Raw genomic sequence first — 20,156 nt, 5'->3', positions numbered from 1 at the left:
GTGTTATGAGTTCCATGGATGCCCCTGCTAAAGTAATTTCCACATTCTCCATTCCCTCCAGGAACAAGTATGGGAAGGTTCTCTTTTTTTTTCACAAATTCTCCTGCAATTTACAAGTACTTCCTTGCTAACCTAACAGTGTGTGTCAAAGAAAGATGTGTAGAACACTTGCATGAGATCTTCTGGGAGTGGAGTAAGGAAGGAGGCCAGCCAATGTCGCAGGTAAGTCCACTGGACACAGAAGTGTGAGAACCACTGCTTCAATATAGTTCTTTCCCAGAGGGGCCTTGGTTTGGAAGGCTGTTCCCTTTATGTTTTGGACCAATTTATCATTAAGAATATTCACATCTCCTTATCACCTGCTGAACTTACCTACTAGTCAGATATAGTAAATGTTCAAGAAATATTACTGAGGGGCATAATATCATATTACACCAAAAGCTCATGGCAATAATTTTATTCTAGAGTAATACAGGCCATAAAAATCAACCACTTGAGCTTCTTGTGTCAGTGAAAGAATTCCTGTAAAAGAAAAACACATGGGTGAAACATAAACATGTATACAAAATGTAAACAATGATGACAAAATAGTTTTCATGGCATCAAAAAAGCACTATCCTAAATGTTGGGGTCACTATAAGGTCTAAGAAAGGGGGTGGGGGAATTAGGAGATGCATAGAGTCAAGTGTCTAAAGTAGAGGAGAGGAAAAAACAAATGAACAGGCTGAGAACATTGAGGTCTACCTCCCCAAAGCAGAAAACCACAGGTTCTGAGACGTACAAAACTAATCTGCAATACAGGAGTTAAGAAGGACCTTCTATGGCTTTCTTCAAGTACCTGCCAATGGGCTTCGCACAGTACATCGCACCACTAGAAAGGCCTTGTTAAACTTGAAGATTAGTATACAATCAAAACTCTAGAAGCACATGAATATCTGTGTGGGAGTTTAGTTCTGGCTTGAATCTTCATTCCCTCAGGTTTAGAAAAACTTCTGGCATGTTCTTTGTGAGAGAAAATAATTGCTAATAAATGAATAGAAGCAAACAATGATTCCTCTGGGAAGGGATTGTTTGTCCAGAGGGCTTAGCTCTCAGAAGGAAAGCGAGCTATTTCTGCCCATTGAGTTGCTCTGTGTGTGTGTGTGTGTGTGGGTGTGTGTGTGGGTGTGGGTGTGGGGGTGTGAAGGGGTACTTGTACATGTGGTATGTGTGCAGATGTGTGAATGTGTAGAAGGATATGTGTGCAGAGGGCTGAACAAATCTCAGCCTAGGACTTACCTTGGGGATCAGAAGTGGATGTGATCACAGTAACATTTGGTTACTCTAGAAAAGAGAGGAGATGCCACTTACATATCTTAGCTTGTCCTTGACAGAAGAAAGAAAGTTAGAGGCATAAGAAAGATAGAAGTGAAAATGGACTCTCAATGGAAACTCACTCTGGAAGGAATGGAGAGACACATTCTTCTTCAAATTCATAGGTGAACCAGTAGACTTCAAAAAATTTGTGAGAGATGTTGTACCTGCACAAAGATAAATTAGAAAAGCAGGAAGATAATCATGAAAAAATTAATAAAATTAATCTGTGATGGAAGATAACAAAACAACTGTGCTTGCATATACAAAGAGCAAAAGTTACCCGTGAACATCTTCCTTTCCAGCTCCTCTTGGATTTTAAGAAGAATTCTTTCCTGTTCCAATGCTTCTATGTACTTTGAGTAGCACCAGGTTGGCTAGGAGAAGAATTTCTTATGTTAATTCTGGAATCTTTTCCCTCAAGAAATAAACTGAAGGTAAAACCACTTATTATCAGTCCCTTTGTTTAAAATTTAAAATTAACATATGACATATTAAAGAAAAGTGCATTGAGCTGGATGTTGTTAATCCTGTTGTTAATCCTAGTTACTTGGGAGGCTAAGATCTGTGAGGATCATAGTTTGTGGGCAGCCTGGGCAGAAAAGTTCTCAGGATCTCTTTCTCAACCTTCCCCAACTATTATTTTAGTAGGGAAGCCTAAAATAGGCAGACCATGCCCAGGTAGGAAGCAAGGTCTTCTGTCAAGAATAACCAATGCGCAGCAAAAGTGGGGACATGGCTCAGTGGTACAGGGCCTCCTGGCAAGGAGAGGCCCTGGATCCAGAGAAAAAGAAAGGGAAAAAGCGCACCTAACACAAACCGTAGCAGTATGGATTTTCAAAAACTGAATTTACCTTTAACTGGGTACTACAAATCATCCTCAATCTCCCTTACCCACTTTCATAAGAATGTGATGAAGTGAAGGTACCTTTCCTATATCCTTGGCCTCAACCCTGATGAGACACTGAGCCGGGAGGATGGCAGCTCCCATCATCCTCAGCGACTCGTCCTCACAAAGCTTTGCAGATGTCTTGATGGTTATTCAGTCAGCTTTACATAAACTTATTTATGAATGTAGGTTCTTATGAAAGATTAAAGTCTTTTTAAGGGAAGATAATTTTGCATTTGGATGAATTATAATTAATCATGTTAATTTGAATTCTTTCCTTCTTTCCTTCCTTCCTTCCTTCCTTTCTTCTTTCATTCCTCCCTTTCTCCCTTTCTCCCTCCCTCCCTCCCTTTCTGTCTGTCTCTGTCTCTGTCTCTCTCTTCCTTTAGCGCCAGTCCTGGGGCTTGAACTCAGGGCCTGAGCTCTGTTCCTGAGTTACTTTTGCTCAAGACTAGTGCTCTACCACTTGAGCCACAGAACCACTTCCAGCTTTTTTTTTTCTGAGCACTTTATCATAGACAACAGTTTCACAGACTTTCCTGCCTGGAAGTGGCAGTGTGCACTCAAGTGGTAGAGCGCTAGCCTTGAGCTGAAGAACTGAGGGACAGCACCCAGTCCCAGAGTTCAGGCCCCACGACCAGACCCAAAAAAAACAAAACAAAGAAAAACTTGTAATGACATTACTTTTTACATAAAATAATCATAAAAATAAATAATCCCATTATTTTCTATAAATAATTAGAAAACAATGCCAACTGACCTTTCTAATATCAAACATTACATTATTCTCCAAAAGAAATCAGAAATAACTTATGTGATTTTTTTTACCAATTCATTAAAATTTTAATTTAATGTTCTTTATGATAAAAATAATATGTATTTATATGTGCCTACATATAGATGTGTAGACACACATAGACATATTATGTGTGTGTATAAATGCACATATATGCATATGAATATATACATATACATGTGTACACATGTATACTTGTTTATGTGTATATATGTATTTATTGAAATAAAACCTACCAAATACTGTTTGAGAATGAGTATTAAGAGAGGCTATAGAGTCAATCAAAATATATTTATCCATGGAATTATCACAAAGAACACCCCCTTGCATTGATAATGTATGCTAACAGAAATGTAAACATAAAAATTGTAAATGACCTAGTTGATGGTTATGTATCAGGCAATTTTATGACCACTTCAAAGAATTAGGAAATTGAGACTTGGATTGAGAATGTGGTTTAGAGGTAGAGTGTTTGCCTAGCACGCATGAAGTCCTGGGTTTGATTCCTCAGTACCATATACACAGAAAAAGTGCAAAGTGGTGCTGTGGCTCAAGAGGTAGAGTTCTAGCCTTGAACAAAAGAGGCTCAGGGACAGTGCCCAAGCCCTGAGTTCAAGCAAAAAATAAAAAATAAAAAGGAATTGTGACTAAGCATTTGATACTCTTCTGTCATCCCTTAACATAAGAATACAGAATCTATTTAGTCTATCTTGTTCTATTATAGCTTAGTGATCCTTTTCAATATAATTGTCATTTCAATGTCTGCAACTTAAATTTTCTGGTATTTCAAAGAGTTAATTTTCTTGATTATATTATCCAGTCAGTTGAAATTTTAATGCCCAATAAAAGCTCAAGGATATCCTCTTACAATCCCTCTATTGTAAATTTAGCGCTGCTTTCAAACAAGCACACTTCTAGTGCATCGCTCTAGAGAGGTAGTTAAAGTTGTTCCCTCATATGCTTACCTGTCGGCCATATGCTTGCAGACCTAAGCTAGAATCACTGGGTAACACAGTTTTGGTAGCAGACGCTATGGTACTTGGTTTGGCTCCAATCTATAATTAAATTAGATTAGATTATTCCAAGAAAGGATAATGTTATGTTAATTTAAACTTTCAGTTAGGCAATCATAGCATCATACAAAACGATATACACTGGGTGCTACATTTGAGATTTTACCAAGTCACTATCACTTTGATCTTTAATTTTCTTTCAGAGGAATACAAAAGCACTTTAAAATGAATGAGATAAATGATGAAGTTGAATGTTAAAGTCCTTCCCAAGTTCTCACAAATAAGAAAAACCACAGTAAATATTTTCATAAGCATCCCTCCAGACATCTCATTAGGAAAAATACATAGATGTATAATCTGTAATTTTAATAAACATTTCTAGTTCATAGCATAAACTTCATACAAATTGAATTAAACTCTATGTGCTCTATTCAGATCTGGTTTTTTTCTCATGTTAATATGTTGTATGTAGAGAGATACAGAGCAGGAATGCAAGCAGGCATTTTACTGCTCACCAGCATGTGATATTTGTCACATAGAGTGCAATAAAGCCTTTGGAGGATGATGGCATGAAGAAATTGCATAATCACTTTCAATGGTTAAATGGTTTTATAAATGCTGTATCATTATTTTTTACCTGTAACTGATCTGCCTAATGCCTCTGATGAGAAACTTCCATCATCTCTAACTATATTTTAAAACTACTATAGATGATGTCGCATGTACATCTCTGTGTAGTTGTACTACTTTTCTCTTTTATAATAATTTCTAAAAGTGTGTTTGTCAATTTTAAAAAAATGATCATGCTGGGAATTTGGCTCAGTGGTAGAAAACTTGCCTTGCATGCATGAGGCCCTAGGTTCGATTCCTCAGCACCACATAAACAGAAAAGGCTGGAAGTGGCACTGTGGCTCAAGTGGTGGAGTACTAGCCTTGAGCTGAAGAGCTGAGGGACAGCACCCAGGCTCAGAGTTCAAGTCCCACAACACATATTTTAAACAATGTGTGTCATCAACTGATGTTTAAAAAGAACCAGTGGAGCTCAATCTTTAGTTCTAGCTATTGAACTAGCATCTAGAGATCATGGTTTGAAGCCAGCCTAGGGAAAAAGGTCTCTTAGATTTCATCTCCCATCTCCAAAATAACCAGCAAAAAGCTTCACTGGAGGAGTAGTTCAAGAAGTAGAGTGCCAGTCCAGCAAGCGCAAGTCACATGTCAAGCCCAGAAAAAGAAAAAAAAAAGGAAGGAAGGAAGGAAGGAAAGAAGGAAGGGAGGGAGGAAGGGAGGGAGGGAGGGAGAGCGAGAGGGAGAAAGGAAGGACGGGAGGAAAGGAGGGAGGAAAAGGAAAAGAAAGTACTACTTCTTATTTTCTCCTATGATATATGAGTTTATATACATTTTTTTCCCAAAGTAGGCCTTGCCAACATTTTCTTCTTTGCTAGTCTTCATATCTTTGGTTACTAGCAAGGTTAAATACCTTTTAATGTTTTTAGTCATTTGTATTCCTTTTGCAAACTGCTTGTTAATACTTCTTGCCCAAATTCCTGTTAAGAGTGTTTATCTTTCCTCAGATTTATTTTTGCAACTTACATCATACATTACGTTTCCCAATTTGTCTTCTAGTCTAGTTTATTTTTGCCATTTAAAAGTTTAAAACTTTTATTAGTTAAATCATTGTCATCCGTTGTTAATGAATTTTATACTGATCAAGTACTTGATACTGAACTAAGTGACACTTTTTCATGGGATTCTTTCTCCTACTATAACTTCCTTCAGAATATGAAGCTCTAGCTGGGCTGGAGTTCACATCTGTAATCCTAGTGACTCAAGAGACTACCTAGAGGATCATGTTCAAAACCAGTCCAGGCAGAAAGATCTGAGAGACTCCATCTCCAAAAAGCCAGGCTAGAGGCATGGCTCAAACCATGGTACCAGCAACAATAAAACAAAGCAAAACAAAACCCAAAGAGCACTTAAAATTATGTAATAAATTACAGACAGGTGCAAACAGTAAATCCTCTTTTGCAACTCAGAACTCATTGCTGAATATGAGATTTTGGTACCTGTAAGAAAGAATATGATTCCTACAAGAGTTGGCAATTTGAGGGTTTGTTAACATACACAGGTTGCTCTGAGAATAAAGTTGATGTAAAAAGCAAAAATATATATATAGTAAAATAGTTTGCATATATAATGTCAATTAATCCCCTCAAATCATTAATAATTTCACTATTGGTTGCTATATGAAATTGAGGTTCAAAGTTAAGAATCATGCTCAGAATTACCTCAAGAAATCTCATGGTTTACAAACACATTTCCTTCCTCCCTTCCCTCCTTTCCTTTTCTCTTGTTCTTTTCTTCCCATTTTTTTGTTTTTGGTGGTACAGAGGGTTGAACTCAATGCATTGCTTTGCAGGTATGTTCCAAACAACAACAACAACAATTGGTTTCTTACATTCATTTTTCTAGCATTTACTTTCCATGGAATGAGCATCTGGTACTACATTAGTCTTCCTTACTTTTTCCACATTAAAATAAATGACATTTGTAAAATCTGCAATTGCTAGTAAGTGATGCCAGTGTGTATATTGTATAAAATAAGAGTATTTAAAAGCATTGGCTACAGCGACATACACCTATCATCTCAGCCACTTGAGAGGCTGAGGCAAGAGGATTGCTTAAGTTTGAGACCAGCCTGGGAAACAGTAAGACTCCATTTAAAAACGGAAAGGAAAGAAAAGGGAAGGGAAGGAAAGAAAAAGAAAGGGAAAGGAAAGGGGAAATGGGAAAGAGGAAAGGAATAAAAAGTCTCTGCAGGCTGAGATCAGGATTGCAGTTCTATACCAGTGCAGGCAAAAGAGTTCCCAAGACCTATAGCAATAGAAAAAGCTGTACATAGTGAGAGCTGCCTGTCAATCCACCTTTGGCGGGCCAGCTAGTTCAGGCCAGCCTGGGCAAATAGTGAGAACTTAATCGAAAGTAACCAGAGCAAAAAGGGCTAGGTGCAGGGCTCAAGTGGTAGGGTATCCATCTTGAATTCAACCCCTAGTATTACCAATAAAACAAACAAACAAACAAAAAGCAGCCAGGTGTGATTCCAGCACTTGGGAGCCAGGGGCAGCATGACAGCAAGAATAAGTCTAGTTTGGGTCACTGCATACTGAGGCTCTGAGTTTAAAAAAAAAAAGTATTCAAAGTAGAATTCCATTTTTTCTTTAGAGTATCCACTCTACAAGAGTTTCTTTTCAGTTGTCAATATCTGTGCTCTGCCAGTTAAGCTACAGGAACCAATGAGAACATCAATTAAGGACATTACATTTCCATGCCCAAGCACAAGGTACATGCTATAAACATAATCCAGGATTCTCTGTAGAAATGGAAGTAGTCTAGCCAATATTCTCAGTGTGTCATTCTGCAATTTTAATATTGGATATGCCACTCAGGAATTCGTTATCTATTTATTCAATCCCTGATTTATTAGTGATTAATTATTGGTCATGTGCTAGGGAGAAGTATAAATGCTTCTGCAATACATCATAGGCTGTTTTTGAGTCTCTCCATCATGCTCACATGGCAGATGGAAAACCCTGGCTGTGGGACAATAGCAGTGTGCTTTCTAAGGTGCATCATAGCAGCAGATGCAAGCAGCCAATGCTGCCCAGGAGAGAGAGCCAAGGAAGCCTCGGGTAGAGACTTGGCCCAAGAAATTGTATCTGGTGCTTAGAAGCTGTTTCTAAAAAGCATTTGGGCCCACTAAAAGGAGGAAAAACCCTGACATTTCCGCCTTCATTTTGTGTCTCTCTTACAATGGGTCAGACTTGTGTTTCACGCTGATTGTGGGCATGTTAATCATTCAAGAATGTAAAACCTGCTGACACCCATCCCATCCCCATCAATGCTGAAGATACAAAGATGAATGGAGGAATCTACTACCAGCGTTTATGACGTCCTGTTTTAGATCCCAGAAAAAGTATCTGTAAGTCTCCAGTTGTTTTCCTATCCCGATGATTCCAGGAATGGTAGAGGTTCACAGACAGATGACCCCATGATGAGATCACCCTCAAACAGGATGATCACTTCATGGGAGCTAGATGTCCTCCCATCCACCAAGACTCTCCTAAGGCCACTTTCCAGAACCAGAACTCTGATAATGATCAGATCACAGTGCCACCAGGACTGCTTAAAGACATGCTCTCCTTACCCCTTGACTTCTTCTTCTATTTAAACCTAAACTTCTTGTCCATACCCAGCGTGGGCTTAAATGTTTGATTTCTGTCTTCTCTAAATGATCATTCCTTTCCTGCCCACTAACCATTACATTGCTTGCTTGCTTTGGGGTGTGTGGCCAAATGTGACATAGTGAAACCCCCAGAGGTCAGCCATTACAAAATGAATTCTGAGAATTCAAAAGTGCCCCCAAACCTCTGAATAAAGGCTTAAATGTAACTGAAATCTATATGTTTAACTACTCTGTAAATTCCCCAGCCCCAATTCTACAAGTTAGTGCATATCATCTATCTTTAAAAAGTGTAATTGGCTCCAAATTGAGTCTTGTCTTACCTTTCCAAATTTCTCTTCATCAAGGAGTGATGTTTTCTTTTTCTGTTTATATTCCTGTCTTCTCTCTAAAACACTCATAATTTTATCATCAGTTAAATTCTTGCTAAACTCACAAAACTGTGGCCAATATTTAAACAGAACCCCAAAAATTGTCATCTGTGTAAAAAAAGCACAATATGTCTCAGATTGCAGTTCTATATAAATGTACTGATTTAAACTCTAATTCACTATAATAATGGATTAACTATTCTATCTTTAATACACACCATGTTTCCTTCAATTTATTGTCTCCAGACTTCCCAATACAGTTTAGCTCAGCACATGCTTATCATCAATGTTTTTTTTTTATAACCAACGATAAGTCTTTCTTTAACTCACTCACACACACTCTCTCTCACACACACACATACCAAACACACTTAAAAGTAACCTTATTCTTCATGTTTCCCTAACCAATTGATTGTATTAATAAAGAATCCATTAGGTCTTTTTAAATAAGAAATTTATGTTTTCTTTTAAAACATCCTAGTTGGTGTACCACACACTGCTGTTTTATGCAAGTATTCCAAGTATTCAGTTCATTGAGGGACATTTCCCCCCACCTCTTTCTTTTAGAGAAAGGAAATACCATTTTGCCTCTGGAAAAGCTCTTAAACAAAGCTGCAGATCTAAGAATAAATCTTGAGTAACTTTAAAATGATATAATCTCTCTTTTATGTGAAAGCAAGAAAAGTAACATTTAAAACACAGAATGGTATCCTAGACAAATGCTTTCTATGAGGATACTTTACGTTAAATGATTAATTATGATATTTATAGAGATAAGAATGGTTGCTGGAATTCCCAGGCTAAGTTTTTCCATTAGTTCCAGAAGTGTACATTACTTCCAGGAGGTAGAACTTATTTGCCACACTAGATCAAGGCCAACAGCAAGGAACAGCCTTTACCTAATGCTGTGAAGAAAAATGAACCATCCCATTAGGCTACTAGCCAACTTTTGGGGGAAAAGAGAAATGTCGGGATTTTTTGGTTTGTTTGTTTTTAAGGAAACACTGTGGGAAGGCACAGTCCTGAGTCAGCATACTTCACTATCCCTCTTTTCCATGCATGAATGTTATTAGTAATTCTAAAATTATTCACTCCTTTAAAAATAGTTGTATTTGGAGAAGAGGGGGAGAATGCAGTCAAGAATCCAATGTATATCCTGCCAAATTAAAAAGAGTGAGGGAAGGGATGGATAAGGGAGGGCTGAGTGAGAATGTTGAAAGGGGTGACATTGATCAAGATGTATTATATTCATAAACTGCTTTGTTAAGTGGCAATTCCTTTGTTCAACTAAAGATAATTTCCCAAGTTGAAAAATCAATAAATTAAGCAATGGCCAAATACAAAACATAGTTGTGTTATTGAATTCTATAGCTGCTTGGGAATATGGAGAGAATCTAAGATACTTCGTTTGATGAAATGCAAGGCTAAGTAATTTTTATCTACCTTTACTTGATATACATTGAATGATGTAATTTCCTGTTCTAATGTTCAGTGGGCATAGCAGTTATTATGAACTTTAATAAAAGGCATAAAACCACTATACTCCCCAAAACTGTAATAGGGGTTTTAGGTTATATCTATTATTAATAAACATTACCCTGGCCAGGCATTGTGGCTCATGCCTATTTCCCTTGCTACTTGGGAGGTTAAGGATGGAAGGATCTGGGTTTGAGGCCTGATGGGGCAGAAAAGTTATTGAGGTCCTTTCTGAACCCATAGCTTTGCACAATACCATGCACCTACCCTCCAAAGCTATACCCATGGCTGAGATTGAGAGGATTATAGTTTTAGGCCAACCCTGGGAATGAATGTCTCCAAGACTCCATCTCCATGTATGGAAGCTGGACATGGTGGTGATGCATACTTTGATCCAAGAAACAACAGGAAGCCAAAAGTCAGAAAACTACAGCTCAGGCACTAGCCACAACAGAGAGTGAGACCCTATTCTCAATAATAACTGGCAAAAGAAACAGGATATGAAGCCTGGATCATGTGGTAGAGCTCCAACTTAGCAAGAGTAAGATTCTGAGTTCAAATACCAGCCCCACCACCACCACAAAAAATTCTTCACATTACTCTGTACCTCTCTGACTTTAAAAAATTACCAAATTGTTGGTTGGGAGAAAGAATGAAGTTGAGCACTAGAGGCTCACACCTGTAATCCTAGCTATCCAGGAGGTTGAGAGCTGAGGATTACAGTTCAAAGCCAGCCTAGTCAAGAAAGTCTGTAAAATTCTTTACCAAAAAGCCAGAAAGCCAGAAGTGGAGCTGTGATTCAATGGTATGCACTAGCCTTGAACTAAAAAGCTCAGGGACAGTACCCAGGCTTTGAGTTCAAGCCCCAGAACCTGCACAATAAACAAAGGCAATACTGTGATTTGAATTCAAGGCCTGCTGCCCAGTACACTACCACTTAAGCCTACCTTCAACTCCTGTTGTTTATGTTATGTTTCTTTATGCCCTGTCCCTGGTTCATGATCCTTCTATTTATACTTACCACATAGCTGGGATGACAGTTACTTGCCACTGTACTCAGGGTTTGTTTATTTGTTTTCAGTCCTGGGATTTAAACTTAGGATTGCATGCTGTTCCCAGCTATTATTATTGTTGTTGTTGTTGCTGTTGCTGGTGGTAGTGGTAGTGGTTGTGATGGAGTCTCATGAACTTTTTGTTTGGGCTGGCCTCAAACCACAATCCTTCTGATCTCTGCCTCCTAAGTAGCTAAGATTATAAGCATGAGCCATCATGCTCAGCTAGAAAATATTTTTAACAAGTACAGACTGCTTTGCTTACTGCCAGCAGATGAGTAATGGTTTTAATGAGTAAAGGGACCTGTGAAAATATGGTTTTTAGACTATTGGCAGTGAGTGTGGGAGATAGAGACTATACTGAAACAAAGCTAATTTTTCATTTACTATTCATCTCTTTTGTTCAACTTTTGCTCTTTTGCTCATTTCCAATTTAATCTCACTCCTTTTTCTCACATCATTCATCTCACATAACTCATCCATGTAGTCAAAAATGCCTACCCTTTGCCAGGCATTTGGGCCACAAAATTAAATAAGAAACATTCCCTGTCCTCAAAATCTTTACAATGCAATGAGATAGACAGAGGAAAGTGGCTTTCAATTTTGTGTGATAAGTCTTATGACACGGATAAAAACAATAATGCTCAGGAGGAAAACTGTGGAACTACAGATATTTCAGTGAGACCTGGAGAGACAGCAGGAAGTAAAAAGAGATGCAGCTTCATAGGTATGTAGGAATATAATACCTGATTGTTTTAAGCAGAGAAGTGACAGGTACACATTTTAAAGCAGTGTGCGCTGTGTACAGTTAATATGGAGAGAGTTGGGAGTTTTAGTAATTCATGTGAGTCACGTTGCAGACCTGAAGTGAGATAGTGGTATAGTAGTGTATGGCTGGAGAAAAGTGGATAGAATGACACAAAAAGGAGAAAAATTGGTAAAAATTAGGAACTGATAAGTGGAGTAAGGAATAAAGGGGGTGGAAGGCATGAAGGTGGAAACAGGATCTTTGTCTTGTATACAGGGGTAGGAGTGACACTATTCTCTAAGCTTCCTTTAGGAAAACAGGGAGAATAATAGATTTGGAGGGATGTGATCCTTAAATAGTCTGTCTTTTCTGATGCTCTAAAGTCTTTATTTAAGCTATGACTTCATTTTAGAAAATCAAGTGAAGTCAGATGCTAGAGAATATGAGTTCTACAGCTAGAGGCTGCAATTCCTGAAACAGTGACAGAGTCATTTGGGTGGGCAGTTCCAGACATCTCCTTTCAGACTCAAGGTCTTTGACATGGATGGGTAAAGTCCTGGTGTAGTTCATCAGTGCTTGGGGTGAGGCTAACTTATCTTTTGGATCTTTTCATCAAGAGATGCTACATGGCGCCATGTTTTATCTATTGCTCATAGCACATCCTCAATCATTCCTCTGTATTTTTGCCTGTTTTAGTGAATAATGTAGCATGTTGAGTTCACTTTGGATCCCTTAGAGGAACTTTGAACACAGCTGGTTTGCAAAGGAATGTTAAGGAGTAATGCTGTTCCATGCTCCGGGGCAATCCTACTCTAAATCTGTTTCCTATCAATTCATGACATGGCCTTCCCTACTGCCCCTATTATAATTTATTTTTCTTAATCATTTTTTAGGAACAACATCACTAAAAGGCTTTTCAAAATGCATATAAATTATGTTCACTAAGTCAATGTTTGCTATTATTTATCTTAAAAAGAAGTAATTTGAGCAGGTCAGCAGGCATGATTTTCCTTTCATGAGTCTGTGTACTTTATGTTGATTGAGTACTTAAATCTCCTCTCACTTATTTTATAAGCTACGTGGATATTCCAACCTTTAAAAATATACAAATTTTAGGACACAAATATTTTACACATTTTTTTGTGGTAGTAGATTTTTTTAAAAGGAAATCTGAATGGTGGGAAAGGAAGAAAGAATTAGCTGGAATATTTTTAATAATCTGGAAACAAAAATGGTAATTCTTGAAAGTCAAAGTACATTTTAATTTTATTGCTGCATATTATCAACAAAATGACATTGAAGTTACTAATTTCTTATATTTTCATGGCATATGCAAAGATTATTTAAATGAAGCAGAATACATCCCAGCATTTGGAGGACTAAAATCTTGCTAAATATGAATAAATTTTTTAAAGAGTATCTTGATTGCCAATCCACTTGAAATATGCTTAGCCACATGTCCTGATCTCTTACCTGTGCCTCTCTGAATATATATGGCCCTAACTCTTTCCTGTGTTCAATAATCTTCTGGGCTTGCTCTATGGGAATGTCAATTTGTAAGGCTGGTGGAATACAGGAGTTAATGAAGCAGTTGATGATTGTCGTGATCTTCTGTTGGATGACAGACTCACTACAATGGGAGTGGCACAAATCCTGAATAAGAAGGGAGAAAGACAGAACAGAATGATTAGTGTATTACTAGAACTCTTTACCAAGCTTGTCCATGTTTCAGGTAATAAAGGTTTACATCAGGTACTGGGACATGTCAGGATTGTCTTTTAAAAAAACACAATATTTGGGGCCGGGGGCATGGTTCATGTGGTAGAATACCTTCACTTAATCCTGATCACCTATTTCCCCCACGCAAAGGAATAAACAGCTTTAGTGCCTATTCTGATTTACTTAACCACTATATATTGAGTACCTGCTCCATGCCAGACACTGAGTTGAGCCTCCAGATACCATCTGTGCCCTTAAAGGGTTCAATCTCTATGCAAGAGAATTCTGGGACACTTTCCTAAGACTTAGGATAGCAAATAAGTGTTACGTAGACAGATCTCACTGAGGGCTGTGGGAGAAATGCTGACTTGAGGCACTAAATCCAGTGGATTCTACAGGAGTGTGCACAAGTTTTCCCATGTGCACTGCTCCTTGAGAAGGCTAGCAACAGCAGTGAGCTTGGTGGTTAATAGGTGTCTTTATAGATTGGTATTGATATTGTTTCAGCTATCGCCTCACACTATCCTCTCTATAAAAAATGTAAAAATAAAAGCTCTGCATTAGCATGAGCCAGTTTTAAAGTCACAGATATAAGGTTATTTTTCCTTTTTCTTAATAAAGAGATAGATTAGCTTGAATTATAGCATTTTTATGTTAAAGATAGGTTCTTAAATCAGTTAATAGTAAAATTCGGAAACTTCTCATTTCTAAGACAGAAATGAGGTAACTTTATATGCAAGTCTGTGTGCTCTGGTATGGGCTTGAAATCAGGGCTTCATGATCTCACTTAGCCTGTTTATGCATGACTTGTGTTCTACCATTTAAGCTATGCTTCTAGCCTAGCTTTTTGCTATTTATTGGAAGTAGAGTCTCACAACTTTCCTACCTAGGCTTTCTATAAACTGTGATCCTCAAATCTCAACCTCCCAAGTAGCTAGGATTACAGGCATGATCCACTGGCATCCAGCTTCCTTCTAGTAAGTTTTTTATTTTATTTTTTGTATTGTAAAGGTGATGTCCAGAGGGGTTGCAGTTATGTAAGTCAGGTAATGAGTATATATATTTTTAACAATGTCACCCCTCCCTCATTTTCTCCCAGTTTTTTTCCCTCCCAACACCTCTCCTCACAAGTTGTATAGTTCATTTCCAACATAGTGTCTAGTATTACTGAATTAGTTCACCCTTTGTCCCACTCTTTCTGTGTTTCCTTTTCCCCTCCCCAAATCAGATAAATTTATATACAGGACTAATAGTACAAATTTTCTGTGATTCTTTCAGTCTAGGAGAGAAGTCCATTTTTATCATTTTCCTAGCATCCTAGGCTTTCTACTGTGTGGTCCTCATCCCAGTCTGACCGCTGCCTTGTTTACCAATCCTATGTCCCTCCCTTGACACCATAAGCTCTAAGAAGAGGACTGTTTTAATTATTGTTGTACACTGAGGATTCAGCCTGGCCCTCACAATTTTTTTCTCTATGGATATACACAGGAACATATATTTTAGATTAAATAATACTGCTTTCTAGTACCTGGTTTAAAGAAATAAAAAAATATAAGCATATTTTCTATCATTGATTTTTCTCCTACAACATACTTTTCTTATTGACTGAAGAGTATTCAGTTAAAAGAAACATTATAATTAAGTAACCAATGTTCCATTGTATATCTGAATCTGTCTGATTTTTCAAAGTCAAGAAGAAGGCTACACTACAATGAACACCAATCATATCTTTGCATATTGCCACAGTTATTAACTGGGAGCAGCATAGCTTTGTGGCTAAAGAATCCTCAAATCTTGGGGGGAAGTGTGGATGGTACATTAGTAGATATGTGAGTTGAAAACAAAGTGAAAACTAATTTCATCAGAGCAGGTATTGGTGGTTTACACCTGTAATCCTAGCATCAAAAGGCTGATATCTGAGGATCAAAGTTCAAAGCTAGTCTGAGCAGAAAAAAAAAATCACTGAGACTCTTCTTTTTAAATTAACCACCAGAAAAAAGTTGCAGAGAGTCAGCCTTGAGCAGAAAAGCTAAGCAAAAGCACAAGGCCCTTAATTCAAGCCCCAGTACTGGTACAAAACAAACAAACAAAAGATCCATTCTTGGCTAATTCCATGTCTTGGTTATGGAAAATAGTGCTGCAATAAACATGGTTGGGTGATGACTTTAGTGTATCCCTGTTTGTGCTCTATTGGGTAAATGCCCAGAAGTGGAATTGCTGGGTCATAGGGAAGCTTTATGTTTAGTCTTTTGAGAAACCTTCATACTTCTTTCCAGAGTGGTTGACAAGTTTACACTCCCACCAACAGTGTAGTAGAGTTCCCTTTTGGCGACATCAAAAATGAGTACAAAATGAGTACTAGGAAGTGTGTACAAGTGGGGGCGAAGACAAGAGGTGATGGGTAAAAGAATGAATGGGGGAGATGAGTAGAATGCAGGCAAGAACTGAGAAAAATAAGGGAATGAGTGGGTAAGAAGGGGAGTAAAGCAGTTGGAGGGAGAGTAAAGTGGTTGAAGGGATAGCAATGGTCCAGATGGTATTATAAATTAGTTTGTTAAATGGCAACAAAAATTCAACACATAACCTAAAAATTAAGAAAAGTGAGAGAAGGGGCGGGGTGGGATGGGGCGGGTGAGAATGTTGAAAAGCGTGACATTGGTCAAGTGACACTGCACTCACTAACTGCTTTGTTGTATAGCAAGCCCTTGGTACAACTACCTAAAGAAAATTTTAAAGCCATACTTTTTTTATAAAACAGATTCTATCTCTTCAGGAAGGTACTTATTTGGTGAAAATGCATATTACATTGCACACTAGAGGCTCACACCTGTGATCCTAGCTACTCAAGGTGGCTGAGATCTGGAAAATGAAATTCAAAGCTAGCCAGGGAAGATAAATGTGCAAGACTTCATCTCCAATTGGCCTGCAAAATGCCAGAGTAGAAGCGTGGCTCAAGTGGCATAATACTGTGAACAAGAAAGCTAAGCAAGAGCATGAGGCCCTAGGTTCAAGCCCCAGTACCAGCACAAAACAACAAGAAACATAATGTATATTAATATGTTTAAAAGTCTCAGTACTATCATTTTAGGGCTCACTCTTACTTTTCATTGTAAATAGTAAGTGTGACTAGAAAATGGACAATAAACATCTTGATATTTAAATGCTAATATAGAGAAGATGGCCAGATTAAGGTATTTTATACAAGTTTTTTCATGAACGATTTTCTCAAAAGTGGTTTTCTCTAATACAATACCTTATATTTTTGTACTTCTTGCCAAAAAAGCACTCCATTTTCTAATAAATCTCCTTTTAGAGCCACAAAACGCTGAAACTGTCTTGAAGTAATTGGATTCAATAATGCTTTACGAAAAGCAATAATTTCACAAGATGAAGATATCCACTTGCTCTCCACCGGCTGTCCAAAACAAAAAAATACAGAAAATGAGCTATGTTCTCAATAATAATAATAATAAAGTCATTGATTAAACTAAAATGATCAACTTCTGTCCCTTTAATGTTAGTTATTGAAATTTATAGCATGAATACAATAGAATTTGGCAGCTTTTTTCCCTCTGATCTCCTCCCTTGTGTCATTTTTATTATTTATGACAAAATTTTTAAAAGTAAACTAAAAGAGACTTCCTTAGAAAGTAGAAAAAGAGTGACTGATAATTTACAACATATGAGTACATTGTTCAAGAATGGTAATAGATCAGTTTGGGACCACTGGGAAAAATGACTTTTAAGTACATGTGTGAATTCTGGAAAGAAAAGAAAGTAAATCATAAGGATTCACATATCTATTGGGCTGTTTATTTTTGTTTTTAATTTTACTTTTGAATTAGTATACATCAATACTATGACGGGGTTCATGGGGACAATTCTATCTCTGTGTACAGCTGTGCTTTGAGCAAGTTCACACCGTCCACTCAAGTGCCCTTCTTCCTCTCTCCCTTTTCAAAGTGTTTCATGGGGTTCATTATACGCTGTGTTCACATACATATAAGTACAGTATTTCACCTCTCAGCATCCTCCTCTCTCTCTCTCCTGCTGACTCTCAGATGGATTGCCTCCCTTTTATATTCATGTCTCATTATCATTCATGGTTTATCTATTTTTATTTTTCAATTTTGCATTATTAGAAATTATTGTTTGTTTGTTTGTTTATTTTATATGGGACTACTGAGCTCTGAACTCAAGGCCTGTGCTTGCTGGGCACATGTTCTTGCCACAGAGCCATGTGTCCAGCCACCTGGTTACACGTTTGGGCTACCATGTGCCTATTTTAGGCTTTCTATCACAGTTTAACAGGTGCATACCACTGCACTCAGCTCTGGGCTGAACTTTTCTGCCTCAGCTGCCCTCTAACTGTGATCCTTCCAATCTCAGACTTTCAAATAACTAGGACTATAGTCTGGCACCTGGCTTATTTATTTGATTTGATTTGATTTTGAGAGGGAATTTCAGTATGCAGTCAAGTTATCCTTGAATTTCTCATCTTCCTGCCTCAGTCACAGGTACTGGGTTAGGCAGGAAAAACATTCCTACGTTTAAAAAAGTGCAAGCAGTTGAATATTTAAACAATTTTAAAATTTGTTTTAAAAAAATCAATTCTATATAATTTACATGGAAATTTTACTAAGCTATATTGTAATTCTATTCTAGAAATATCATGTTTTCACATGAACATCTTTAAATTTAATTATTAATAGGTATGATGTAAGCATATAAGTGGTAATTAATTTTGTGTAAGATCCAGGATCTTACACATGCTAGGAAACTACTCTGTCATTGAGCTACAGCTCCAGTGGTAGCAATAGATATAAAAAAATGATTGAGGATTTGTTTCACATATCATAAAATCTAGAAGTATCTGTGGTATTTTCCTAAACTGAAAAGTACTGTAATCTACTCCTATTATATCTTCACCATTTTGAAATGTTTCCTTTTTATTCTTTGCCCATTTTAATTTTTCTTTGCCCATTTAAAAACCATACAATTTCCTTTACCTTCTCAGATTTAACAACATAAAAAAGATTTTATTGAATTTAGCAAATAGCTTTCAATTTTATTGAAGTTTCCCAAAGCTGACTTTCGCATACAACCCTGTAAGGATATATCACTCTAAAGGCAACAATTTAGATGACTTACTTACAAATTATACTAATGATTAAATTACATGAAAAATATCTATTGTTGACAATGCATTAAATAAATTCCTTGAAAGAAATCATATGTGACCACCATTAGAACTGTTTAAGGGAATTATTTCAAAAGTGCTACAGGAACGCAAAGGCAAGAGTGACTAATTCTGCCTGGAAAAGGAAGGGCCTCCAAGGTGACAGTGAGTTGGAACTGCAAAGCGAAGGCAACTCTGCGCAGTCCGGATGAGTGCCATGGCATTAACCCAGATCAAGTGCCGAGATGTCTATCACTATTTATTGAGGCACATGCCATGTTCTGTGGACTAAAACTTAAGACCCTTAACATCTGGTCCATATTACAATGATAGCCTTATAAATAGAAACAACTATAAGTTAGACTGGGATGTTTATTTAAAACCCACTCAACAAATAATGTTTTAAGACCTGCTTCTTAAGATAGTAAAACTTAGTAATTTGACTAAAACCTATAATTTAACTCAATTGAGCATAATACAATATATAATGCACAACAACATAAAATACAAGCTCATTCTATTTAGTATTCCAATTAAAAATAATTAAAAAGACATTAAAAATTACTTCTTTCAAAAGGAAAATATCAAAATAGACTCTATACCCTAACTACTACATGCACTCCACTAACATTCTGATACATTTATTATTATTATTATTATTATTTCTGGTTGTGGGGCCTGAACTCAGCCTGGGCCTGAACTCAGCCTCAGCTCTTCAGCTCAAGGCTAGTGCTCTACCACTTGATCCACAGCACCAATGGCTTTTACTGCTTATGTGGGGCTGAGGAATTGAACCCAGGGCTTCATGCTTACAAGGCAAGCACTCTACCACTGAGCCACCTTCCCAGCCCATTTTTATTTTTATTAGTTTGCAAGAGTTTACTTGAGTCTTGTTTGACATTCCATCATGTAGGTTCAGAAAAAAAAAAAAGGCTATGTGCCTCATGCTTGTTAAAAAGTAAGATAGGCAAATAGCAAAGTATCATATTATAGTGATTTTAATAATCATTAAAATAATAGTCATAATTCTTTTAAAGTTAAACTGTAATTGTAAATAAAGGAAATAGTTGTAACATGAATTAACCTGCTGATTCTGCTGTGTGCATTCTCTTTGTGTAATCCACTCTCAGTGATAAATAAGCTACCAGACACTGGTGAGAACAGCTTGTCTCAATAAACCCATCATAAGCAAAACAAATGTTTGGGGGTTTTTGGGGGGTTTTTGTTTTGTTTTGTTTTGAGCTGGGGATCCAATCAAAGTCTGATGCAGAAATGTACATGAAGACCAATCACACTTCTATGAGCAGTTCCAGGAGTCCTTCA

At 37.3% G+C, this 20,156-nt stretch overlaps 1 protein-coding gene and 1 pseudogene across 1 annotated transcript in view; one reads left to right on the top strand and one right to left on the bottom strand.

Annotated features, from left to right (window-relative positions):
* Positions 1-479: 479 nt before the first annotated feature.
* Positions 480-20,156, bottom strand: part of Rgs22 (regulator of G protein signaling 22) — a 92,617-nt gene continuing 72,940 nt past the window's right edge. Inside the window, exons 21-28 of the mRNA XM_042672904.1 lie at positions 16,908-17,069; positions 13,409-13,588; positions 8,612-8,767; positions 4,004-4,093; positions 1,637-1,730; positions 1,437-1,520; positions 1,279-1,323; positions 480-522 (exon numbers count right to left, since the gene is read on the bottom strand). Coding sequence (XP_042528838.1) covers positions 1,319-1,323; positions 1,437-1,520; positions 1,637-1,730; positions 4,004-4,093; positions 8,612-8,767; positions 13,409-13,588; positions 16,908-17,069 — 771 coding nt within the window. The 3' untranslated portion in view covers positions 480-522; positions 1,279-1,318. The remainder of the gene's footprint in view (positions 523-1,278; positions 1,324-1,436; positions 1,521-1,636; positions 1,731-4,003; positions 4,094-8,611; positions 8,768-13,408; positions 13,589-16,907; positions 17,070-20,156) is intronic.
* Positions 6,020-6,131, top strand: LOC122102504 (annotated as a pseudogene).

Source organism: Dipodomys spectabilis, unplaced genomic scaffold (genome assembly GCF_019054845.1).
Source record: "Dipodomys spectabilis isolate Male_0828 unplaced genomic scaffold, ASM1905484v1 ptg000783l, whole genome shotgun sequence".
Classification (NCBI taxonomy): Eukaryota; Metazoa; Chordata; class Mammalia; order Rodentia; family Heteromyidae; genus Dipodomys; species Dipodomys spectabilis.
The sequence above is the reverse complement of the archived record's forward strand: the minus strand, read 5'-3'. Positions and strand labels throughout refer to the sequence as shown.